Source organism: Anser cygnoides, chromosome 23, assembly GCF_040182565.1.
Source record: "Anser cygnoides isolate HZ-2024a breed goose chromosome 23, Taihu_goose_T2T_genome, whole genome shotgun sequence".
Classification (NCBI taxonomy): Eukaryota; Metazoa; Chordata; class Aves; order Anseriformes; family Anatidae; genus Anser; species Anser cygnoides.
Genome location: NC_089895.1, coordinates 4,268,352 through 4,294,709, shown reverse-complemented (window position 1 = coordinate 4,294,709; position 26,358 = coordinate 4,268,352). Strand labels below are relative to the sequence as shown.

Sequence of the window (26,358 nt, the reverse complement as noted above, 5' to 3'; positions counted from 1 at the left end):
AGCTATACAGGAAAACGATGATGGAGAAGGAGAGCCAGCTCCTGTGCACACCATCGGTACAGCTGTTGAGGCAAGCAGATGCAAGCCAACATACCTCTCATTCCGCCTGGCAAAGGAAAACGAAAGTAAAGGTGATGGCAGCCAGGAAGCAGGTAATATTTTTGCTGTCCTGGTCAAAACAGCAAGATGCTCAGACAGTATTTATGGCTTTCTTTTCTAGGGCTTCAGAAAAAGTTATGGCCACCTGAGCTTTTTAGGACTGATTTCCCCTTTGAGATGTGTTTCATGGACAGGAACAAGAGCCACAAGACAGGGTGTCTTCAAAGTGTCCAGACAGGATGATAGGCATATATAGGCAAAACTGGAGGTGCAGGCAGAGAAAACGCACAGGATCTGTTAAAGATCAACCTTATATGCCTAACTTCTCACTGCCCTAAGGTGGCTCTGCTTCTAACATTGGTCTTACAGTGCTCTCTGCTGGGGAATGAGAACTAGAGGAAAGCACAGCTGCAATTATTCTTTAGTCCAGAAGGTAGACAAGCGTTCCAGGCTAAGGAATGATGTACAAATTTAGCTTATATGTTGCTCCAGGAAATTTATACCTCCTCTGGCCTACTAGCATCAATTCGGCTGAACTGTGCTCCAGGAATAAGTTTCTAGCCAATGCAGAAATACATGGCAGAAATGTCTGGAGCCTCATGTGCTCGATACAGCTGCCAGTAACATGTAGCTGTTAAGTTGGGTGGCAATGGTCCCCAGGTAAACAGGCTTCACTTGCAGCTTTGCACACATTCAAGCCGCTCAGTCAAGGCACCTAGCCAGAACTGTATTAACAGACTCCTTAATGAGCTTGACAAGACAATTAGATTAGTGTCTTATACTGCTTCCACTTTGCTGCTGGCAATGGTAAATAGGGTAAGAGTGAATTTCACAAAGACAGTTTACCACCAAGTAAAATGGAAAACCATAAGCTGTCATTCACCTAGATAGACTAGCAAAGACCCTGCTAAATTCGGGTCTGGTGATGGAAGAATACTTTTACCACCATAATTTATATCATTTTCAGAAGCTGATAATGATGTCCTGGCAGAAAAAAAAATAAATAAAAAATCTGTGCTCCTAAATGGTACTTCCACCAGGGGGCTCTGTGAACACATCTGTACTTTAAAAAATGCCTGTACAGTAGACCAACCATCAGGTGAAAAAACAAAGTTTTAATCAAAATACTGGATCCAACCAGTATGGCATTACAGGGGAGGTGCTGGTCTCATCCCTCTGATGACCAGCAATATAGAGCCTGAGGGAATGGCATGAAGCTGCGTCAGGGGAGGTCCGGGTTGGATGGTAGGAAAAGATTATTTACCAAGTAGGTGGTTGGGAACGGGAACAGACTCCCCAGGGACATGGTCACAGCACTGATCCTGTTGGAGTTCAAGAAATATTTGGGCAATGCTCTGAGAAGTATGATTTGCTATTTGGGTGGTCCTGTGGGGAGGGAGGAGTTGGACTCCTTGTGGGTCCCTTCCAACTTGGGATATTCTATGATTATGATTCTGTGTTTGTGTAGAGTCCTCCTATTTAATTACTATTCATTAGAGGCAGTGCTGTCCATAAGTAGCCTTGCCTGTAATTGCTTTACTGTCTTTGTAAGAACTCCCAGTATCTTGTAACTTGCTACTAAAGATTCTTAGTGGGGATAAATTTGGGATATGTGTTTGCATACCTAATAGCAAATAGAGAACTAAGCAGAAAGTGCTAACCTAGGGAAGTGTAGATGGTCTTGGTACTTGCCTAAAACACCCTATGTGAGCTGCTGAAATGTGTTAAACTAAGCTGGAATCTAGACACCTACATTGCTGTGCTGGGCGATAGAGACAATGGCCGAGGAGCCAACTCGTAGTCAGTTCTTCTGCTCCCATGGGCAGCAGGAGACAGATGTCCCTTAAATTGCTTCTACATGAATTATGAGAGCTCAAGCACCAAGCCTCAAAGGCTGCTGTATGTCTCTGGCAGTATGAAAGGGCATAAAATGAGGGAAGATGGCTCTGTAAGAGCTGAGTAACTAAAGAAGACTTTCTAGACCTGATAAATTTCACATGGCAGGCAGACAGGGAAGCACTGCGCTGCTGGCTGCCCTGGATATTTTCTGTAGCTGCTCGTCTTTGCATTTATAAGGGTCCATGGGATGCAGAGCATACATTGGACCAAATGTTATGAACAGTATAACGTTTGCTGACTTTCATGTATCCCACCTCAGCCTCGCTCACACAGAAACAGAGGAAATGGAAATGAGGCCCTACAGCTTTAATGCTGAGAGGAGCGACCTGACCTCCCTCCTGCATGCGTGACCCCACCATGCCAGCCAGTGAACTGCCTCGAAATGGCAGCATTTAAAAACAGCTCAGCTCTGGCCACATCCTTGCCCAGGTCTCAGGGCACAGGCAGCCCTGCTAGAAACCCTTGTGCAGAGGGTTTTCTGGGAAGCTGGTCGATGAGTGGCTGTCTAGAGCCTACGCCTCCCGCACACCCCCTGCGTGGGCTGCCGCCCAAGACAAGAGCGCTGACGCTTCCCTCCGGTCTGGCAGCTGCTCCTGCTCTTGTCTGGCCTTCTGCCTTGCAGACGAGCCCACTGCCCAGTTACCAACTGACAGCTGCAAGAGATTCCTCGGTGTGCGCAGCATAAGGGCAGGGAAAGAGCAAGGGAACAGCAATAGAACAAAACAAGCTGAGGGAAAGGGCACCCGTCCCACGTGCGCATTCTGCAGGATCGGCTTCCCCCGCTTCTCTGTGACCCTAAAACAGCTGACCTTTCCTACACCTCATTCACTGTTGTTCATTAAGAGCAATTTCTCCCTTCTCCCCTCTGCCTGAAGTAGATTTTCTTCTGTCACTCAGGTCCAGCATCCTGGTTCCATGCTGTAAGAGACTGCCTGGCACCTCCCCAGGCTTAACCGACCCATTTGACCTAGGAAATGTTTTCCTGAATTTGCTGGTGGGTTAGAAATAACCTCCTGCCACCTCACAGCTACCCACAGACAAGTGTTTGTACATGTACTGTGAGAAGGGCTGCTTTGTTTCTGTGGGACTGGGAGCATGAAACTGGGGCTCAAAACCGGTTTTGTTGTGGGGAGAGCTCTTGTGGTTGGGCATGTAGGAAAATGCTTGGCCAAGCTCTATCCCTGTTTGTGTATGTAAGCATAAGTGCTTTGTGTGCATGAATAGGAAAGGCTGGTGCTCCTGCCTTTGTGCATTTGTAGTTTGTAGATGTAAAGAACACTGGGCCCAGCTTTCACTGGTATATACGTGTGCTTATGCAAACCCTTATCTACTTGCGTGTGAATGTGCGCCACTTGCATTTCGCAGGAAGTCTTAGCAAAGGAGTCCTTACAGCCCGTTCTGGTCATGTTGATGTTATCAGGTGCCTAGGTGTGCTTTCTCAATCCATATACCTACCCGGATGCTTTTGTCATTGTGATAAGGTCAGTGGTTTTATTGGCTGGGAAGAGACACTACAAACAAGGTGGGCCTCCAAATATCACATGGTGGCTGAATCACTACCACCAGCAAACAAAAGAGAGGTGTTAAAAGAGTCATCCGACTTCCAATAACCCTGCAAAGGGTACCAGCTCTCTTCTGAGTCATCTACTCTCCAGATCTTTCTATTCTTTGATTAATTTTCATGATCTGTTGGGATTACACTTGAAAGAAAGCTCTTCAGTTATCTCACCATTTCACAGGACCAGCTTCCTCTCTATATTAACAGCTACCAAATCCATGTCGATGTATGGATCTCTGATGTAAATTCTACATCATTACAAAGAGTAACTTTACAGAATCTTGATGACAGCTTGGGATCCTTGGGATTCTGGCTTGCATGGGAACCAGGTGGCCAGAGCTGTAACATAGCCTCAGATCCTATTTGCACTTAATGCTGTATTCATTCCTTAGTCTCAACAAATGCTGTAGACTAGGGATCCCATCACCCCTGTCTGCTAGACTGATTCTGCTTCAGTAAATCATTACCCTCCAGCCACCACACAAGAACTCTTAAAGGTAAACGTTCTTTATAGCGCCTTGGGGTTCATCATCAGCACCTCAAAACCAGAAAGGTCTAGGACAGTTCTTTCAAGACTGAGGATCCAAGAAGGCCCACACCAACAGCACTGCCCCCAGTGGGGACCCAGGTACTGCTCCACTTCTTGGTTTTAACCCTTAAGCCATGTTTTCCTCCAAGTAGGCTGAAGCCTAAGCTCTGGGAGTGTGCACACCCAGCCTTCAAACCCCAGCTTCCAACAATTTGAAGATTGGGAATTTTGGCCTGTGCCATACGGGAGGCATGAGGTTCATGTCTGGATCTGAATTCAAACTAGGAGGCTGTTCGTTCAAGCCCGTTGTCATGATAATAGAAAACTTGTGCATATGGAAAATGTGCAGACCAAGGGTCTTTTTGTACATGTTAATCTTTTTCCCAGGATTTTAGCTTTAATGTAAAAAGCCAGACATTCCTAAAAGTCCTGGCCGTGAAATTAATCCACAGCATATAAATTGATGGCATCTATCCTACAGATGAGTGTAAATCATTGCACTGGGCCAAAGGTCTTCCACTGACTTTAGGGGAGTGCAAATTTTAAAAGCTCGATGTCATGTGCCCCTTGAATATAAAGCCTGCTAAAGCTCAGTGTCAAGCCACCTCTCAGAAACACCCAGCAGATCACTTCCCCAGCACTGCGAGCATCTGAGCTTTCCCCCAGCCGTTCAAAGGACTGGAGGAAAGCTGCAGGTTTTGAATACACTAACAGAGCTTTCATTTTTTGTGTGTCTAGTGAAATAACTGGGGTGTTTCCTCAGTTCCTGATATTAACACAAAACCAAAAGAGCTTCCCCCTCTACTCAGCCCTGGTGAGGCCACACCTGGAGTTTTGTGGCCAGTTCTGGGCTCCCCAGTCCAAGAGGGACATGGAGCTCCTGGAGTGAGTCCAGCAGAGGGCTAATAAGAGGATTAGAGGACTGGAGCACCCGTTGTACAAGGACAGGCTGAGAGAGCTGGGCCTGTTTAGCTTGGAGAAGAGAAGGCTGAGAGGGGATCTTAGCACTGTGTATAAATAATTTAAGGGAGTGTGTCAAGAGGATGGGGCCAGACTCTTCTCAGTGGAGCCTGGCAACAGGACAAGAGGCAGTGGACACAAACTGAAACACGGGGTGTTCCAGCTCAATATGAGGGGGCACTTCTTTATTGTGAGGGTGACAGAGCCCTGGAACAGTTGCCTAGAGAGATTTTGGAGTCTCCTTTCCAGGAGATACCCAGAACCCGCCTGGATGCCATCCTGCGTGCTCTGGGTGACCCCGCTCGGCAGGCGGTTGGACTGGATGATCTCCAGAGGTCCCTTCCAACCACAACCGTTCCGTGACTCTGTGGATCTGTGACATTTCGGGAATCCTCGGGCACTGGGGAAACCTTAGGCACTTGGGAGGGCGGCCTGAGCCGCGAGGCGGGCCGGGGCGGGCCGGCACCGCCGGCGTGAGGCGCCGCCCGCCGCCATCTCGTGCGTGCCGCGGCCCGGCCTCCTATGCTGAGCGCCCGCCCAGCCGGATCCTGAGGCGGCGGCACCGGCACCGGGACCGCCGGCGGCATGGCGGGCGCCCCTCAGGAGAACACCCTGCTGCACCTCTTCGCCGGGGGGTGAGTGCAGGGCACCGGGCGGCCGCTCCCGCCGAGGCCATGCCGGGCGGGGAAGGGCCCAGGGGCGCTGACGGCCCCCTGAGGGAGGCGGCAGCCGTTAGGGGGGGCCGGAGCGGGGCCGCCTGAGGGCGCGCGGCCGCCCGGCCGGCGGTTAATTAACAAAAAGCCGTAATTTGGGCTGGTGCTGCCCTCACGGCTGGCCCCGCTGCGGCGGGTGGGAGCTGGGGGCCGCGGAGTGGGCCGCAGCGTGGTTTTGTGCGGCATGGGGGTGTCTGCAGGGCGTTAATGAGCTCTGTTAATGAGCTCTGGGGATGGCCACAGAGCCCCGGCTCTGTGATTCTTGGTCCGTGTGGTTGTGCCGACAAGGAAGTGTTAAAAAAAAAAGGGAGAGAAGGTCCTGGTACTCGTGGGTGGCCTGCTGGGCCGCTTCAGGCTCTTTCAAGGAGTTGTCAACTGCTTATTTTTGTTGTGTGAGGCTTAAAACAAACAAACGAAAATGAAAACCAACCCGTGTAAAATAATGTACCACGTGAGTTTTAATTGTAGTCCTGTAAGATCATTTTATGGTGTAAAGTAAATAAACAGTCACCTAATATACAGCTCGTAATTGCTGTTCCATGTACTTCTGTCCTTATGAAAAATCCCTTTTTCTTTTTCAGTTATTTAGACTTAAGTAGTGGGATACTCTGTAGTGACTGCCAGCTGACAACAGTTAGGAAGCCCCCATGAAACCTATTGTTGGGTTTAATCTGTTTAATAGTACACCATTGTTTCTTCTGTTGCTAAACTTCAGTCTCCTCTGACGTGCATGGAGCAGTAAATTCATTTAATACGAATATTAAAACCAGTTTTTCTGAGTTTTAAAGAGACACGGCCCTCCTGCTGGCTCAACTATTATGTATTGTTGTAAATATTCTCTCCCCCTGTTTCTTTTTCCCCCTCTTTGTATTAGACCAGTGCCTGGAGGCTGTGTCAGAAATGGGAGCTGGATGTACACATGCAACTAGTTTGGGTAGTAACAATGCCTCTCCAGAACTCTAGGTGTCCTCACATAACTCCTTGCACAATAAATAAAGAGGAATTTTAAACTCACTGGTGTTTTAATCTTGCAATGGATGTTCAGCATCTTCTTTAGTCATTTAGTGTACCCACCACCTTCTCCAAGGATCCTAATAAACAGTTTCTGCAGTATACCTAGAAAGCCATTAGGTCCAAGCTGTTTTTGATGGCGCATGGAAGGAAAGAATGGAAGCACAACAGAGAATATCCTCCTGACCTGTGTGTTGTAAGAGTGATCCATTTTTAAAGCAGTGATGAAAATATAGCATGGAGGAGAGAGATGGCCTTGTAGGGTATGCAGGCCTTTGAAAAATAGCTTCTTATTTAAAGTGGCACCGAAAAGTGCACTATCACTTATCTGGCTGTGATGTTACAGAAAGGAAAATGAGACAGCAAATTCAGTTTCTCTTCTTGTGCACCAGCTTATGCTGAAGTGTTTGCCCTATACAAATAAGGGTACGTGTGTATAATATGTTACCTTCCCACCCACCATCCCAAAAGAGTTTATTTCAGAGCGGTTCCCTGTTCAAGGCCCTGAGCTCATGGATTCTGTATGTGTCTACTAATGCTATTACCTCTGCTTTTCAAGTAAGAAATGCAGACTTCTGGGGCTCACTGGGTGGAGCAAGAAAATGAATGTGAGTTTCAAACCGTCACGCAAGGTATTCAGTTTTGGAATTTTAGAATTATTACTGTGTTTATCTTCGAGCAATAGTCTCTGAGTAATTGATCTTTCCAATACCTTTGCATTTACACTTTCTGTTAGAATCCTATTAAGCCTTAATAAACGGGTTGTATTGTGCGGTGGAGTTCCTGCACAACCAGGTCCTTGGATAAAATTACCTCCTCCAGCAGAACGTGTTGGAAGCTCTGAATGCTTTATAAATTGTGTAAGATGCTAAGCTTTGTTCTGTTGTGAAATATTTTCTGCAGATGAAGCTCATTCACTTAAAATAATGTTGTTAGAGATTTATTATTGGTATTATGGTAGCTTCTTGCGAAGGTGAGTATGCGGCGGTGTGTCAGATGCTGAGGAGATGTAATACAACACCCTTATGTCTGCACAGAAAAGCAGGCCGACTTACTTACAGGCAGACAGTTCTTGGCTTCCTCTTATTTCTGTTCCTTCCTTTTAAGGCTTACATTAATAACAGCAAACCAAAAGGTCTTGGGATGTTGATGGGAAAATGTCTCTGAGGGCAGGGAAGATTTCAGAAGCAACAAACAGAATGATGCATAAGTTGCACAACAGATGTAAGCATGTTTACAAGTCTGGGTTCTTCCTTCCCTGCTGAAGTCAGTGGAGTTCTTGCTTGTTTTTGTTTGGGGACAAAGCTTGGCTCAGGCTTCAGCAGAGGTGACTCCATGTTGTCTCTCCAGCTGGAATAATTCTGTTTACTACAGGGATTCTAGCAAGTGATATTTAGAGGCTGCAGAGATTTTCACAGAACTGGCAGAATACCTGAAAAAGCTAGGAACAAACTTCTTACCTTGATTTCATAGAAGCTCTCTGTGATGTCTCTTCTTGAGCAGTTTTATTCAAGATGGGGAAACTGTGCTCTGTGAATATAACCATGTTTGTGACTTTTTCTGTCTTGGTATTGAGGCCTGAGTCTGTAACTCCCTTGCTGCTCTGAAAGCAACCTGAGATCCTAAAGCCTTCTTAAGCCACCTGGAAAAGAGCTGGAAGATACTTTGGAAAGACCGATAATAGGAAGCTGCTTTGAAGACATTGACACCTGTCTTCACATGCATACGTGGATTGTCTCAGTTGCGCCAAGGGGTGTTTAATGCATGAGGTCACTGAGATCCTTGTTTGAAGTGTTGGGGTTGACCTCAGTTTGTGAGAGTGTAAAGCACAAATAACAGAACTAGCGTAAAGCTGCTCCTCAGAGTAGTAACCACATGAGTTATGGGTACGGCGCTATATACAGCTCCCACAGATGTTGATTGTTACGCGATGTACTACTGCTAACGAACCATTTGGGAGATATTGTTTCCATGTGTAAAATGGACAGAAGCAGTCTTCACCCGAAGGACGTCTGTTGTGCTGCGTGTGGTCCAGGACAGACCTAGACTTCATAGAGAGATTCACTCTCTTCCAGTCCTTTATCTAGTTTAGGTTTTCATGTGCTTTATATAATTCATTAACAGTGCATCAGCCTGAGGAACGCAGTAAGTGCTTGCAAGAATATTCACACCTGATGACAGCCTTGTTAGCTGGAAATACACTGAATGCTTAATATCTGAAAACTGGGGCGTGAAGAACAGTCTGTATTGCTTTGAAGTTGGCTTTCCTACGGCTTCTGAGAATGCAGGAGTTTGTTTTGCTTACAGTCTTGATGATGCAATACTGAAATATCAAAGATGCAACCTGCCCTGCTGTTTGTGCTGTGCATTTCTTGCTAGACCATGTGGCATGCTTGAGAAAAACAAAATGAAATTCCTATCGCAAGTACAGTCTCGGGGAAAACTTGTGTAGCACTGGCTGTGAATATGCTGCTCACCTTGAGATCTCCTTGATCTGCCTTCACAGACACGATCCTCTGTCAACAACCAGGAAAACAGATGCAGTGTTAGTGCAGTGAAGTGTTAAGCACTGGTCGTGCCACTGAATTCACTGGGACAGAGTCCTGCATCCATTGGAGGGGTCCAGACAGTAGCACCAGATGATTTTCAAGCTGTGTTTTGAGGTTTGAAGCAGTATGTAGTGTAATCCACGAGGCGTGAGCTGAATTGTGGTTGTCAACCTGGTTCTTAAGGTGGCCCGTTAAGTATAGCTGCCAGACAGTTTGCACTAATTCTCCTCTTGTGTTTCAGTTGACTCCTGGCCACCAAAAATTAGCTGCTCTGTATGGTGAGAGCAGTGGCCAGAGGAGGAGGTACTCCCCGATGTTGTCAGACTGAGTTAGGAGTTACGACTCCTCTAACCAGGCAATCAGCTTTCCTTGCAACCTTGGTGAAGTCTGTGCTTCTCTACTGAAGGATCGTTGAAGGTTTGGATGCTTTTTTCTTGCTTTTTAATTTTCAAATCTTTAACATCGAGCATGATGTCCGGTTATTCATATTAGGACTATTGCTCAGTGATTAAATTTAGGACGGATGAAATAAGCCCTGCTCTTAATTAAGATCCTTGGCATCATCTGTATCGATTGTGCTAGTGGGCGCTGGGAGTTGATTTCATATGCAAGTCAGTGATATATTGGGGGTGGGCTTTGTAAAAATAGAAAGCTGGCAGCAAGAGAAGTCGTAATTGGATTTTGAGATTAACATTCTTGGCATGGTTTTTAAACAGAATGTTTTCTGTTTATGGAAGCAAATATTTTTTTTTCTGCAGGTCTTAATGTATAGCACAGGATATATCTCCATAAACACTTAACTCTTGGCCCGAGGATATGAACCGCGCTTTCCTTAATTTCTTTGTTTGGACATGACAAAAGCAGAGAATCGCATTCTCCTGCTCCAGTGGCAATATATGCCTGGCAATCCTGTAGCCAGAGGAGGTATTTGTAGCCTGAAGGACAAACGCTGTTTTTCTGGCAGTATGCGACGGGCCAGGGCTGATGAATTGCTGGGTGGCGCGCGCTGGAGAGGGCTGCGTACCTGTGCTGCATGCAGAGCAGAGCTGGGAACCTCTCATTCAATGCTTGCCACGTGACTCGAGAAGAGTGTACCATGGTTTTTTGTTCCTGAGGAGGTTTCTCCCTTCCACTAAGGGCATTTTTTAGGCGTTGCTGAGCTTTTTGCTAGATGCTGGTGCAGTGAACACTGCTCATCATCTCCAGATCTGTAGTTCCGCACTGGTGTATCATTAAAAACCTCAGCCTAATCAGGATGAAGACTTGAAGGTATTGCCTCGATTGCAGCTTTAGATCCTCCCAAATCACATTTACCTCGCTGCATATTCATAGTTGAATCTGTCAGGGTTTAGGGCTGTTTATGTAGCTGGGGAAGGCTGGTTGGTGTTTTTCCTTTCTTCCCAGATGAAGGCATTTGGAACACCCTAGGAGTACAAAGTGTTTCTTTTATGCACAGCATGTTATTTTCAGCCATCTTTCCAGGGAATAGAGCAACACCAGGATATGATGCAAAAAAAATTCCGTGTGGAGGAAAATCAGCTCATCTGTACAAGATGTCTAATGCATCAAAGTCCTGACTTGAACTATATGCTCTATTTATATTTGGGATATAACGTGTGCACGCTATTGACATTCTGAGAATTGCTCTATTAGGTAACGCTTTTTTCTGAAATGTCACGCTGACAACATTAACTCTGAGCTGTTAAAACTCATGATGCAGATACTAATTCATTGTGCTGAGTATCGGAGGATTACATATACGTTCCCAGAAGTACTTAAATATTAAAGGCTGCATAAATTAACTGGATTATCGAATTTAAAGGATGGAAGGCAAGGAGCAGGCCAGGAAGGCAAGACAGCTGATGAAGGAGAGAACATGCCAGAGAGGCTGAAGAACCGCATGGCAAGGTGTCACTCTAGACTGAGCAGCTGGTAGATCAGAGACAGGACGTGGAATTTGTGTTCTGAATTTATCAGGTGTTACTGTGAAAGCATTGTTTTAATGTTCATAAATGTGAAATAAACAAGGATGGAAAACACAGTAGGGTAGCATTGGTAGATGAACTGAGAATGAAAGAAATTATTTTCATCGACCTCCCTCAGATTTGCCTTTTTCTGAGGATGTTGATTATTGGGGTGTTAATTATAATGCTTGCATCTGTGTGGGATATACGTAGTAGGGATGGTGGCAGTGTGGATCTGCAAGAGGTATCCTCAAAACACTTCCCGCTTCAAGTCCTAACTATGGGAACAGGAAAAGTTTTGCAGGAGAAACTGCTCCTGGCCCTTCTGTTTCCCCCGAGATCTAGGTTACAGCACGTGAGCAACATGAGACGCATCTAACAAAACAGGGACAGATAAGCTGAAGCCATGTCCCCCAGAGTGGTATTGACAGACCAAAAGGCTCGTGTCCAAGCCCTGGTTCAGTACACAAAATAATCAGAGACCTGATAAGGTCTCCGTGAACACTGCCATTCTTGATCCAAGTGACACCACTGCAGCTGCTCTGTACCTCATCCCATAAACACCTTTGTGTCTGTATTCACCAATCAAAGCTTAAGTGATTTAACGGGATGAAGGCAAATCTTTTCTTTACACTGTCTTTCACTCTGAATGTATAGATTGTCCCTAGTTCCAGCCAAGTTTTCCCCTTTCATCAGGGAAGAGGAAGAAGCAAGAAGTTAAAGGAAAAACTTATTGAAGTGTTGCTGTTAAATGAGATTGTCAGGCTGGGTGACAACAGTTTCTTCTGTTGGATGTTTGTATCTGAGAAGCACGGCATTTAGAATCCAGGGTCTTTAGGATTTGGCAAAGAACTGTTATATTTTGATGTAAGACACACTATTTCAGCAAGCAGAGTAAGTGGCACCAGATAAAGCATTTCTAAACTAAATGTATCCGCAGCTGGAATTTCTCTGCCAGTCTTTCAATGCCATTTTCACCTTTATTTGTGTCATTTTGTAGTTCTCTGTTCCTAAACTTACTCATGCAAAGTTCTTGTGACTCTAGCAAGTAATGCTTTTTTAAGTACAAGTCAAAGGATGGGATTTTTTTCTTGTTCGCCCTCTCATGGGAAAGCTACTTAGTTTGACATTAACATCAAAGAAAATTAAGTTATTGACTCATGCTGTTTTCTAAGGAAAGTCTAAACACAGGTTTTTGAAGGAATAACATACTTTGAAACTTGTGTAAATAAAGAAAATATTTCTTTGTCAATATGATCAGTTGTAGTAAATGCCCTTGAAAAAAACTGAACTCTTGAGTTGTCTTCCTACATCCCAAGTTGTTAGATTAATAAAACTTACAGTGCTTTTTAGCCATCCTCAGAATTGTTTTTAACTGTGAAGTTTGACAGAAGGGACTTTCAAAAACAAAAGAGCAACAGAGGTGGAGAGAGAAATGGTTTGACAAGTCATTTTCAAGGTGATGGATGGAAATAGGGTCTTGTGCACTCTGTGTGGTTGGCCCAGTAGGCTTTTTCTGAGCCACGCTGACTACAGAAAGAGGAGAGCGTGGGCTTTTGGAGCAAGGGAACAGGTGGCTCCGGCATTGCTCCTCGGGCTTTTGTGGCAGAACATGAAGCACAGCGCGTTGTTTTCATGCAGTGAACCGCCAACTCTTTGATTCAGCCAGTTTGCTAACATTGGGAACTTCCAGCTTTTGCTCCCCTGTATGGCAATGGCAGCGAACAGCAATGATATCCAGGACTGGTTTGATTCCAAGAAGATCTTTGTAGCTTTTTTGCACCAGTGATAAAAGTCATGGCTGCTTTTCCATCATTGTGCTGGAACATTCAGATATCAACAGATCTCAGTAACAACAAGCTGATGTGTGATCTGCACTGGCAACCTTAGCCTCCCTTTTTGGGAAAGGTGTAACGGGAGAGGTTTTGGAACTTGCATAATGTCATGCAGAACATGTGGTTTGTTGAAACTCTAAGGTAAAGAGCAGTTAGCCCTGGGGTAAGTAAAAGCTCTGTGCTGGAAATTCTCAGTACTGTTTCAAATTTGATTATTTTCTATTATGTCTCGAAACTGATTTTTTACAGTAGGTCTCTATGTCCAGAGTGTGAATTAGGAGAGTTTGTAACAGCAGGTTGCTGGTGGCTGGAAGCTTGGTTTTCAGTTCTAGTATTACCCAATTATAGGGAGAAGACATGCCTTAAAGAAAGAGGGAGAAAAAGCCCCAGAATAGGAAAACAAATGGAGTGAGACAGTGATAAGGGCTGGATAACAAGTTGCAAGTGTCACAAGTGGGCAAACCAAGTTAAATGTCCTTATTAAAACCATAATTTCCATTCTTTCTGCCCCCTGCTGAGTTTGTTTTCAAATGAGGTTGGTTGTTAGATACCTCGAATGTAAGGGGTCATCTTTGCAGGATGGAATCTTTCTTTTATATATATATATATAAAATTGTATGTTTATTTTATTATGTTGTTATATATAATAATAACTGCATGCACACGTGTGTGTATATCTATTATTTCTGTGCTTATGTTAGCAGACTTTGGGATTTCTGTTCATCTTTAGTAGCCTAAAGAACAGCAACCCTGTTACTGTGTTTTTCCACCCTCTCTCTCATCCTTGCAGCTTCCTGTATCCCCAGAAGTTGATATCCATTGTTTTAAAAAGACCTAATTTACAATAATTTTTCTCTTTGCTAGTTCTGTAGGCAGCTGTTTTGATCATAAGTACTGAAATGGTGAAGGATTATATTGCTGTGTTTTCAGCCTACAGTGTCCTAATCCCCAGTTGCTTGTTTTTATCTGCAAGATTCCTGCTTTCCGTAGGAAAAATCCATCCAAGGCTGTGTCTGTGTAAGGAGCACAACCTCTGAAACATGGGTGCCTCTGAAGTTTTTACAGGCAGAATTCCAAGTCCTGGCAGACTCCGGCACCAGCAGATGATCAGTCATGGATTTTTGTTGGGGTTGGGTATTGTCTTTGTGTTTCACCCCTCCAACCTCATCACTACATGGGATCATCGTTAGTCATCAGAAGTGTTTCTCAACCTTCTCTCCCCTCCTCCAGGGCTTGGGAACTGTCTCCCTTTCCCTGATGGAAAAACTGCCCTGCTTCTTAATATTTGTCCACAGCATGGAGCAAGTGAAGTCGAGTCTTTATATTTTTTTATACTTATACTCAGTGCTCTTGTGACTCAGTGTATCTGTGCAGCCATGTTTTACTGACTCTGTCTTCTGTTTAAATTTGTGTTTTACAGATGTGGAGGAACAGTTGGCGCCATCTTTACTTGTCCCTTAGAAGTAATAAAGACTAGGCTCCAATCTTCAAAGCTAGCCTTCCAGGCTGTCTACTACCCACAAGTCCAGCTGGGGACCATCAGTGGTGAAGGAATGGTTAGACCAACATCTGTATCACCTGGGCTCTTCAGCGTTCTCAAGTGAGTACTGTTCCTGCGGTCCTTTGATGATAATTGACACCAGTGATCTGAGTTTCGATTCCTCAGTGCAAACAAGGAATGCAAAATTTGCTTCAGATTTGCACTGGGAGGATGCAGGTCAGTTGGGCTTTTGCATTCAGCAGTCAAAAGATAAATTATTCTTTTAAAAACACAGATAAGTTTCCTGAGTATTCCTTTAAACTTCCACGGAAATTTGCTTCTAGCACTCAGAAGCTTTCCGAAGCAAATTGATTTGAGTAAGTATCTGGAAGTGTTATTTTTGTCAGCTCTTCAGATTGAAGCTTTTTGGTAGTTATTACGTTGTAAGGATCAATACACAGGACGTGCCACAAACTTTTGATACTGTTTAGCTTGCAGGAACTATCATAGAAAATATTCTGGATGAAAGGTTTACTTATTTATTATTATTTTGAATGACAGAGAGTGTAGTTGTTGTGTGTTATTGGGAATTGTCATGTTTATTATCTCCTTTGAGCAGTGGAACAGGTAATCCTTATTAGCTGGGGCCAGTTCCTGGTACAATGAAGGACTGAACTTGAGTTGTGTACTCCTTGTCTTTCTTTCCTGGAGCCATTCCCAGTTTGCTTTGAGTGGCTGGTGAGAGATCCTTGTTTCTATTGCTGCCCAAGCTATTTACCTGTTTGATGGTGAGTTTTAATTCAGCCCTTTCCTGTCACGAACTCTCTTCGAAACTTCATTTAGAAGTGAGAGCCTGTAGCCTTTTCTCCTCCTTAATGGAGCAGTGCTGTAATGATGTTTCTGATTCTCTGCACTTAGTGATTCATGCCAGCCCCTGATCCGTCTTTGAAGCCTGCCCTGCTTTTAGCATCCATTTGAACCAGGTGACCTCCAGAATTCTGTGATCCTATATATTTTAAGCTGTGCTTGTCTGCTCTGTTGTGTGGATGATCTGTAACTGAAACTTAGAGGAGTCAGGGAAGGGCACTTTTTGCAAAAGAAGTCTTGCCAAAATATACTTGGTGCTTTGGAAGCTCTTATCTTTTCTTCAGCTGTATCTGACTTAATGAGATCTGTTTGCTGTTAGTATGTTGCTTCAGCTAATTATTATTGTGCATCAATCCTGTCAACACCTGTATTATTTAGTCACTTTTCTTGGTTCGGATTGCAGCAGCTGATGCTCTAGCTGTTCCCCTTTCAGATGTGTATTCATAAAGAAGATGAAACGTAAAATCGTGTCGCTTAGAACTGCTGACTAATTTTACCAGCAACTCTGAAGGACAAATCTCTACTATTATATTTCCTATCAAAGCACAATATCTGGTTCAGACCTCACGCAAATGCATTGAGGCACGCCACATTTGGATCACTGGGCACACCACGGGGCAATGCAGAGGAGGTCCTGCTTAGATCAGGTAGTAGAAATGCCAAAGAAAATAGCTAACTTGACTAGCAAAACAAGTTGAATGATTTATGTAAGGCCAACACACTTGGCAGGTTGCCTGGGGAGAAGCTGCGCGGTTATATAACAGTACAGTGCTCACTCAAATTCTCTGCAGAACTAGATGGCTAGAGTCATTCTGGGACTTGAGTTTCTGTCTTGTAAACAGTGCTTCTTTCCCGTGCCAAACACTTCATATATTCAGAGGTGAATCTAGAGCAATCCGTGACTGAAAATGTAAAGCAGTGCCAATTGCCTTCGATTTTCATCTCTTTTTTTCCCTTTCTACTTTTTTTTTGACTTGCAGCATTGGACTTGAGAGAGCTCTGACTCAAGGAAGTGGTAACTTAGAGGCACGAGGCTCTCAATTTATCTCCTCTTCCCATCTTTCTCTGAGATCCTCCTTTTAGGGAGTTAAAAAGGGGGGTTAAAATTGAGTCAACCATTTAATATATTTATTAAGCTCATTAAATTTGGTGACTATGATCCTGAGTTCATTTTACTTCAGGAATTGCTCAGCTGCATGTATCACCAAGCTTTTCACCTGTTTACCCCAGAGGATTAAGAAGTGAGAGCAAAATAATCATGCTCTGTCATTCCCTTGGTGGCAGTATCCATGAAGTACAGATAACGCTACTGATTGTGGTCTTTGTGATAAAACACAAGTGCATGAAGAAAGAGGAGGAAGTTAGATCTCTTTTACTCTTCCATCCCTTTCTCAATCCTGGTCATGTGTGCATGACCAAATTGGATGTGAACTGAATTTTCTGTTTTAGGAAAACCATCTGGCTAAAGAAGCAGCCCTTCAGAGCCCTACATATAGAATCTGTCTGTGAGTTAAAGGTGTTGAGTATGAAGGCCCCTTAACTGCTGTAAATAGAACGAAAGTAGGTACTCAGGAGGGCAAGTTAAGCCTGCTGCTGAATAGAAAGCACTCCAGAAGGACAGGCTGTTTTTGTCTAATCCATTTAAGATTCTGATGAGTCACCCCAGCTGGAAGCTGCAGTCGTGACTGTTAAGTGACAAAGAACAAGTAGTTGGTGGATCTGTCTCCTTGGAGACACTCAGCCCTGGAGTTTACACAGAAAGTTCAACTCCACTGCAGAAAAAGCATTTCAGAAGCTCCTATGTCTTCTTCTGTCTAATGAGCTTGTTTTTGGACCCTGTGGGGAACGTTCCCAACAGTGCTAATGACCTAGAAAGCAAACTCTGAAAAATGGGCATTTCAAACAGGTGCATGTGAACTACCCCTGGATCCTGGTGTTATCTGGATTTTATTGCATGGTTTTCACATGATGGGCCTTTAGTTCAAGTGGAGAGCTGCCGCCTAGCAGATTGTGCACTGACATCCCGATGGTTACTGGACCGTACCTGGCTGTCACTGGTGAACACTTGGCTGTTTCCTAGTGTTTGGCTGTCAGAGTGTTCCTTGTGAATGTGTCTCCTGTTAATAGCGCAAAGATTTGTGTAAGGTTAGCTCTTTTTTTAATGAGGCACCTGAGCAAGGTATTGTACAGAACTTGACAGCTGCTGAGGAAGCTGCCCAGTTTGAACATGCCTTCTGAGATGTGTGGGGAAATGGGTGAAAATGGCTTTGGAAACCTGGACGGGAGCAACTGCAGAATTGCAGGAAAACATCATTTGGTTGTTTTCCTGCTTTAGACCGGGTCATGAGTGTGGCAGTGGTGCACAGGAGTACCTCTGTGCTTGGTGTTTCCTTTGGAAGGATGCTGTGAACTCTTTAGAATGTCCTCAGAACCAGAACAGTTACCCTGAACTGCCTGGGGAGACATAGCTTGTAATATGGTGCTGCATTCAGCTTTCACTCTGGGGAAAAAAATCATGACTAGCTAATTGTGAAAGGGAAGAGGGCTTTTTTTTTTTTTCCCATGTCTCTATACAGGCAACAAACTCCTGAGCTGCTTAAATTGCTTAGATACAGAAAATGCCAAAAATATTCTGTATTCATCAGAGTCAACTAGCATTGGATTCTCCATGAAACTATTTAATTCAGTTCCTGACAGCTTTCAAAGAATGGAAATTATAACCTTCTGTCATACAACACGCATTGGTCTGTAGCACACTGAAGTTTTACAGCACAGTGGCTTTTATCCAGGAGTCTATAATTCTGCTAATTTTCAAGTCTGTTGTGTAGCTTGAGAGCTAACAGGTTCACAACTAATACTTATTTCTTTAGCACAGTTCTTTTGACCACCTGCCAGAACAAGAAATGTAACTTTTAACCCAAATACTACCCATTTTTTTCCCGTTTGTTTTTATTTTAAGGTCAATTCTGGAAAAAGAAGGACCAAGGTCGCTCTTCCGAGGTCTGGGTCCAAACTTGGTTGGAGTTGCACCATCAAGGTAAATAGTTAAACTTTTGCTAAAAGACACGTTTAAGGCACCGACCCGAATGTTGTAGTCTGTGATCGAGAAGAATAGGTCAGAAAATTCTCCCATCTGTAAGCTGAGATTTTTTAAGAGTATCAGACGTGCATATGCCAGCAAATAATTTTTAAAATTTGCTTTATACTTGGATGACACTTTCAGTTACATGTATCAATCACTAAATGTATCCAGAACTTGCTTCTCATCAGTATTCAAATTCTCATCTAAAAAGTGATGAAATGGTATGAAAGTCAGTACCTGTCTTTCTAAAAATGAAACCTGGATCTGACAGGTTTCTCGTATTTTACTGGCTTCTATAAACTTGTGTGTGTGTATCTTAGCTGCTTCTTTTGATCTGTGCTTTCTGTTATCAGTGGAACTTAGTTTATGATGCTATCCTCAAAAACAAAAAGTGGGGGGCAGGGGATATTTTAGCCTAGTACTAAAGGAGAATTTAAATTAAGGTGTAGTTTAAATAAGTCACTTAAGTGGCTTTTGCAATGACTTTATGCTTTAGAAAACAGGGGAAGGTACTGTAGAAATATCTGCAGGGTTAATATTTTAATTTTTCTAATAAGGCCTACCACTTCCCTGTGAATATATAAGTGTTTCCCAGACACTGAGTAGGAGCTAGATGCAAGGTGAAACAGGAATACCTGTCTGGTCCTTGACTGCCTAAATTCTTCTCAAATGAAAAACTGCAGCTGAGGGTCAGGGGGATGGACTTGCAAAGCTGCCACATAACCCCAAAGGTCCCCCCACTCTTTTCTAAACAGTAACAACAAAACTACCTATAGTGGTTGTATTTGGAAGCCTTGCAGGCACCTAATGTTTGGTTTCCACACATACCTATGACTGTCCCGTGCTTGGCAGAGCTGAAGATCTTGTGCCTAGCTAATATTAAAGCACTGACTGTTGCAGATCTTGCTGTGAGTTTTTACTTTTTGCATGCATTATGTAGGGATTTCAGGTGGGTAAAACTGTTTTTCATTTCAGCCCAGGGTTAAGTGTTTAAAGTACAAAGTGCTGCTAAGGCGGCTGTAGCTCTGACCAAGTTTAGGGAAGGCGTAGGCTCAGAGTAGGGATGTGACTTTCCCAAGGTTGCAACGGGTATTTAATGCCAGAGCTGATGTTAGGATTCAATCCAACTTGCTTTATCTGCAAGACCATGTTGCCTCCCATCTCAGACTTGGTATGAAAGGGAAATATTTCTACTTTGTGGCTGATAAGTCAGATAGTGGCATTGTGTTGCAAGGAGAAAAAATGTCTTCATACTTGCAGATGGAAGCAGTCGTATGGAGGCCCCTTTGGAGAAAGAGTCTTGTTCTTCTAGAGGGGGTAAAATAGCAACATGTCTAACTTGATGTCATGAGTATCACATAGATTTTCTTCTCCTGTTTTTTTTTTCCCCACAGAGCTGTCTATTTTGCATGCTACTCCAAAGCCAAAGAGCAATTTAATGGCATTTTCGTACCCAACAGCAATATTGTGCACATCTGTTCTGCGGGTTCTGCAGGTAAGTGTTTGTAATTCATCTTCCGTATGGTCTGCAGCAATACCCCAGTGTCCAGCCCCTCAGCAGTAGCAGGAATGTCTGCATTGGCATCTGCGTGGCTCTGAGATGCACTTTAATTTTTTAAAGTATGTATTGCAAGCTGTTATTGCTTCAAGATGTGTTCTGTCCCTCTCAGTAACTAGAAAGTGAATGGAAAGAATCAGGCAGGGACTGGACTTTCAGTCTGTACAGGACCTGGGCAGATAGACAGGTCTGGACTGAGGGCTGTGGATAATTGTGATTGATAATGTAAATGAATTCAGAGGCAGTATGTGGCTCATTCTGAAACATACATGCAGTTTGTGCTTGTATATGCCAGAAAATATTAGAATGTATTACTAGGTGTAGAAGGATATACTTTCTAGGAAATACATCTAGCACTGATCTCCATAAAAGGGCGAGATCAGGAGACGTGACCGAGTTCATGAAACAGAGGTATGTAAAAGGCACTCCTAATGAGCCAAAGTTCAGAGACTATTTAAAAATAAAATCTGTGAGGCTGGAAACATCCCGTTCTCTGGGAAACAAACAGACGAGTACTTGGCAAGCTTGCTGTGGAGACTGTTAAGGAACACACTCTCTGAAGAACTTAAATTGGTGTTTCACAATCATACTGAAAAGATAAATACGCTCTTCTCTAGAATCTGGTTCTAACAACCACGTATCGGTGCAATCTAAAGAGTTTGTAACAAAGGTATTGCATGTGTTTGTTATGTAATGTAGTTGTACGAAGCCTTAGCACCTTTTCAAAAAGTCATCCTTACATATGTGAGGGGGCAGAGAAGAGGCATGTAAGACTTCACAGAAGAGCCTAATAAATAGATAGATGGATATATATGTATGGTTTGTACGTATCGGTCAACTGGCAGTCATCTGCTTTGTAACCTGTGCAAGCCTGTGGCGCTTACATCCAGCAAGGCTCAGAAATTGAATGCTGCCTGAAGTAATACGGCATTTTAAAAGCATATTGGTGGAGCTGGAAATCCTTCTGCTTTGGCCTTCACAGATTTTTGTGCCAGTATACCAAGAGATAATACAGCGATGCTCAGCTGGCACAGCGCTTTCCGTAGGTTTCATAGTACCCCTGTGAATGAGTCAGAGCAGTGTTATTTATTTCTCCTGTCTGTGAACTTCTATGCTTTGTCCACATTCAGTGTTGAGGGAGGTTTTAAGAAATCACTGAAGCGGATGAGACTGATGTAGACACATGCTTGGCTGTCTTTTTAATTAAAGATTTTTTCAATAAGAGCTTCTTGAAGCCATGCACCAAGTATTGCAGCTACAGAACAGTGAATAGCGGCATGATCTATCTGATCCTCGTCTCTGAAGGATGGTGACCCTTTCAGTGTTACTGGAAATATTCTACAATCAGCTTTTGGAGGAAGCCAAAGGCAGACTTCATGGAGTTTGATCACAGGAGTTTGCTAGCTCCTAACTTAATGTATTTGCAGAGGAACTGTGTTACTGTTCAACGCTTTAAAATGTTTCTAGACTTTTCTTTAGTAAGTGGGGATAAATGTTTTTCTAACTGAAATGCTATAGTAATGCTTCTAAACAGTTTAAAAAAAAAGTTAACAGACATCAGCAAACCTTTGATACTGTTTTAGCCGAATTGTTTTGGTTTGTTGTATTTTTCCTTGCAGGATGGGAAAATATTTTGTTGTCATCAGAAAAATATGACAAACAGAGGAACAGTGGAGCGGAAGGGCCCCACTAGTTCAAGCATCGGTCACCAGAGGGATCATTAAACATCTTTCCCAAACTAACCCCATAATTATGGGTGGATTTTTGTTAATGAGATGGCTCAATGGCACCACCTAGAGCCTTGGGGAAAGCAGAAGACTAATATGCATGTGTGTTCCCCACAGGTTTTCCTTTTATCTATTTTTCAAAACCCAGTTGGTAAGCTTTCTTGCCTACAGCAGTCTTTAGGAATGTGAAGTACATATTAGAACAGGTATAAAAAGGAAGGAGCCCATATGAAATTCCAAGGCCGTTGAATGATACCTTCTGAAGTTGAACATAGATAGTTCTCTAGCAAGAGCCAGGTTGTAAGCCACACACCTGCATGTCTTTTGAAACCTCTGCAGCTGTGACACTAGGACTGTGTCACTGTGCAATGTATGTGGTTCATATTTGCATGAACAATGGCAGTACACTGGCCCGGATTCATCTATACTTTGTTTTTCTTCTTTTTCAGCCTTTGTCACAAATTCCCTGATGAATCCTATATGGATGGTGAAAACCAGAATGCAACTGGAACGGAAGTAAGTGACAGAGATAGGATACTGCTAGATGGCTAAGGGAGCCTCTGGAAAACTGAGAAACTTAAGATGCTTTTATTGATGGCCCTTCAGACTTCGTAGATCTTGATCTTTCTTTCCCCTGACTCCCACCTTTCCAGCTGCCATCCTTTTGCCTGATCAGGCTGAAGGTTAAGGTTTTGAGTGTTGTACTTCAATTTTGATATACAGTTACTACTGAGAGGGATGTGAAAGTTGCCTCCAGTGCTGAGTTCGATTCAGGTTTTGGTTCCACTGTAAACGTCGAGTAAATTTGGGCATAGCATTAACTTGCCCTCAGACCCTGCTTACAAAGTCTTCTGTACCTCAGGGGTTGATGTTGAGGCTAAATACGTCAAGGACTGAAGTGCTTTGAAACAGAAATAATGGAGGCCATGGAAAGGTCAGAGAGCCTGTGTGAGAAGCCAAACACGAGGTTGCAGTCTGTGTCCCACTTGGCAGCATCACTTGTGCCAGCCCCGGATCATGCAGATGTGTGTGTTACTGCAACAAACCAAGGTTACTGGTACACAGCTAGGTAGCTGTAAGCAGAAAGGGTGATGGTTTTTAAAGTTTAATGAAGCAGGATTAGTTTAGTTTCATAAAACATTCTAGAGGCAGTAAGAATCTGTTGCAGTGCTTTAATGTTCTCTTGCTTCTTTCAGCATTGTATTACTGTTAAGTGTACCTCCTGAGGGCAGAGAGGGAATTTGACAGTGATATCTTTTAGCTGAGCAATTCATAGTCACTGGTGGATATTGAAGCAATGAGGGACTCTACTTATGACTCCTTAGAATGGAAATTCTTTCCTGCAAGGATGGGTTAGGTGAGATAAGAAAGATCCTTTAGCACTGCACAACTTATAAATAATTTATAAGCCTTAATTCTAGCGCTTCACAGGGTGGCACCTTTGAACTGAATGCTGCCTCTTTAAAATGAAAGATCGTTTCTGATGTGGGAGACCTCTGTCTTTTGGCCTGCTGAAGATGGCTTTAAATGGATTTACTACCTTAATACAAAGCAGCGTGTTCTCAATGTTTGTTGTATTTTAAAGCATTGGCGTGAACTGTCACAGACTGGATAGGACTGGAGCCGCAGGAATTATTACAAGTCTGTATTAGTCAATTAGCAAAGCCAAGTGTGCACTCCTAGCATGATAATCCTGCTCTGTGCAGCTTTCCTAGAAGAGTTTTTGTCGTAAAACTTAGTACAGAACCATTTCTATAGCTAGGGGAACTACTGAAAACCATGAGGATGTGGGGTTTTTGTTTAATCTTATTTCTCATTCTAGGCTCATTATATTCTCTATTTTGTTTGTTTTTTAGAGTCAGGGGTTCAAAACCAATGAATGCATTGCAGTGTGCTAGATACGTTTACCAGACAGAAGGTATCCGTGGCTTTTATAGAGGCCTGACTGCCTCCTATGCTGGGATTTCTGAGACCATAATCTGCTTTGCTATTTATGAAAGTTTAAAAAAGCACTTAAAGGAAGTCCAGCTGCCCCCTTCTTCTACTAATGGGACCGAAAGGAACTCCACAAACTTCTTTGGACTGATGTTTGCTGCTGCTGTTTCCAAGGGCTGTGCCTCTTGTATTGCTTATCCACATGGTATGTTAACTTTTCCATTTATGACTGCAGAAGAACAGCTGTCGCCTCTAATCCAAGGCAAATGTTGGGTTTTAGGGTTGTAAAATTCTTGGCTGTTTGAATGGCCAAATGCATGTTACTGCAGCATGTGTATATGCATTGGCATTTCCAGTTCTGGCCCCATTATTCCTAGTTAGCTACGTGGTTTTCTGGTCGTCTGGTTATTTTAATTCACACGAGGCAATAAGAACTCAGAAAAAGGATGCATGCATGCAAACCAAGTGTGGGAAACGCTTGTGGGGTGAACAGAGGTATTTTTGGATAAATGTGAATGTTGTCATGGTTATATACAAAGAGGGATATTGGCTATGTGGGTGGGCATCAATAAAGCCTTTAGATCTGTAGCAGCTTGAATAAGCACCTAATCCATATATTCCACATGGAGGGGAAGTCATCTTTAACTTTCCTTCTTGCCCGAAGGGCAGTCTGGAAGTACTGGCTAGGAGGCGATGGATGCAGGAAGGTTTTAATGCCCATGGGCCTTGCATATTCTTTCTTGGTCTCGGCATGTTTCTTAATGGAAAGGTTTAAGTCTCGTTAACTTTGGGCTCTCTCCCTCTTTTCTACAGAGGTCATACGGACACGGCTGCGAGAAGAAGGCACTAAATACAAGACTTTCATTCAGACAGCACGTCTGGTAGCACGTGAGGAAGGCTATCTTGCCTTCTATAGAGGACTCTTTGCCCAGCTCATCCGACAGATACCAAACACAGCCATTGTGTTGTCAACCTATGAGTTAATTGTGTATCTGTTAGAAGACCGTGCAAAGTAGCAGAGCCAAGACTACTGTTAAAGACTGTAGACCAATTTCTTCATTGAACAAATAGTCTTTTATGACTGCTGCAGGTGGCAGTGCTGGTGGAAGAGCTACGAGTCTGTGATCACCTGCTGGATATTTTCCTTTTGGATTCATGCTTTCTGAAAGGTCTTGAGTCATTAACGTTAATAGTTAATTATAACTTTTTTTTTTAACTTAATGATAATTAAACAGCTACTAAATTAAATTACACTATTTAATTTATGTTTGTCCTTTTCCTTAAGCACAGCCATTGTGGTCAAGGAATGTACCTCGTACCATCAAGTGATCTCTTGGACTGATGTTCATTAAAACTGTATTAAAACTGAAGAACTGGTTTGAAAGTTGGTCTTCCTACCACTAATGTCATGTCACTTTTTAGTACTAAAATAACCTAATGCCCAAATAACTTTGAGAGGTCTTCTGTTTTATTCATGGTGCATCATTTGTTGCTGTGTGAACATTCTGGGGTGTTCAAGTGTCACACCAGCATCTCAGAAAAGCCACTTACACTGGCAGTGTTGCTGGAATAAGATTGTGGGAGGCTCTTTAGTAAAATGTAATTATTTACAGTACTGGGTGCACCTGAGTGCTACTGTGTGTCAACCGATCTGTTCTGACTGACTGCTTTTAGACCTTGCTTTTGTGAAGGACTGAGAGCTTAAGGACAGCCGGTGTTTGCGGGCTGGCTGACCTGCAGAGATTCCACGAGATGCACTAACTTAGTCGTGTATCTTGACGTAAGCCTTTCGCTACTGTGAGGCTTTTTTGTGTTGAATTTTCCTTATACTTCAGTGCTAGGGGTCTGGAGAGTGGAAGAGAAGATAGGTCCCAAACACTATAGACTATGATTGCAGCTCTGGATTCTGCTTTATAACATGACGTTCAGGAACAAGTCCCTCTTTGTTTGATGTCTTTGTAGAGCAGTGCTTCTGGTGGTTATCTCACAGACATGTCAGTGGAGTTAACGCCAAAAAAATATAGAGCCTGTGTAAATATTTTCTTTATAATTACTTGATTTTTTATTGAAGGAAATAAGAAGGATCTGCCAGTCTAGCGCAGCTGCTGGAACAGTGCTCAAGTTTCATATAAATATCTGCCTTCCCCATCAAAGGCACGTTATCAAGGGGGTATTCTTCAGCAGTAGTCATGACAGAGTTCTTACTTTTCAGTTATAAATCAAGTATCCTGCATAACTGATATAATTAGTCCTTTCATAAACATTAAAATGTACTTTTAACTTCAGTAATTTCTTTACCACTTGCACTGCAGCAATACTGTTTACATGTATGTAAACATGTATTACATAAAATACTGTTTCCATATAATTCCTGATAGAGCAGGATAACATTTTAGAACTTAAATGGGTAGATCTGTGTTTTGCTTTGGCCATTCTATGCTCTTCTATTCACTAATGTCATTTGCTTTGACAGCTGAGGCAAACACTCCAGCATTTGAGCCCAGCTTCAGTCTTCCCTGCTGGTGAACCGAACAATGAGCTTCTCATGATTTGAGCAGGTGTTGAGTTCTTGAGCGTAACCCAAGTGTTTAT

The 26,358-nt window shown here is 43.2% G+C and overlaps 1 protein-coding gene across 4 annotated transcripts; it reads left to right on the top strand.

The window, feature by feature from the left end:
* Window positions 1-25,139, top strand: SLC25A33 (solute carrier family 25 member 33). 4 transcript variants are annotated; one of them, XM_048067300.2, is made up of 7 exons: window positions 1-152; window positions 14,538-14,717; window positions 18,424-18,501; window positions 19,941-20,041; window positions 22,281-22,347; window positions 23,688-23,971; window positions 24,580-25,139. In XM_048067300.2, exons 2-7 carry the CDS (start codon window positions 14,671-14,673, stop codon window positions 24,780-24,782), a joined length of 780 nt encoding a protein of 259 aa, XP_047923257.2. In that variant the 5' UTR covers window positions 1-152; window positions 14,538-14,670; the 3' UTR covers window positions 24,783-25,139. The 4 variants fall into 4 exon arrangements, with proteins under 4 accessions (XP_047923257.2, XP_047923255.2, XP_047923258.2 ...); XM_048067298.2 differs by lacking the exon at window positions 1-152 and adding an exon at window positions 5,522-5,680; XM_048067301.2 differs by lacking the exon at window positions 1-152 and adding an exon at window positions 9,716-9,735.
* Window positions 25,140-26,358: the final 1,219 nt, after the last annotated feature.

What these genes read in the sequence shown, in the direction of transcription:
- SLC25A33 (XM_048067298.2), top strand. Translation starts at nt 5,631, where the DNA reads ATGGCGGGCGCCCCTCAGGAGAACACCCTGCTGCACCTCTTCGCCGGG. An exon ending in GTTGGAGTTGCACCATCAAG is followed by an intron (nt 18,502 to 19,940) that starts GTAAATAGTTAA and finishes TTTTCCCCACAG; the next exon opens with AGCTGTCTATTTTGCATGCT. An exon ending in AGAATGCAACTGGAACGGAA is followed by an intron (nt 22,348 to 23,687) that starts GTAAGTGACAGA and finishes TTTGTTTTTTAG; the next exon opens with AGTCAGGGGTTCAAAACCAA.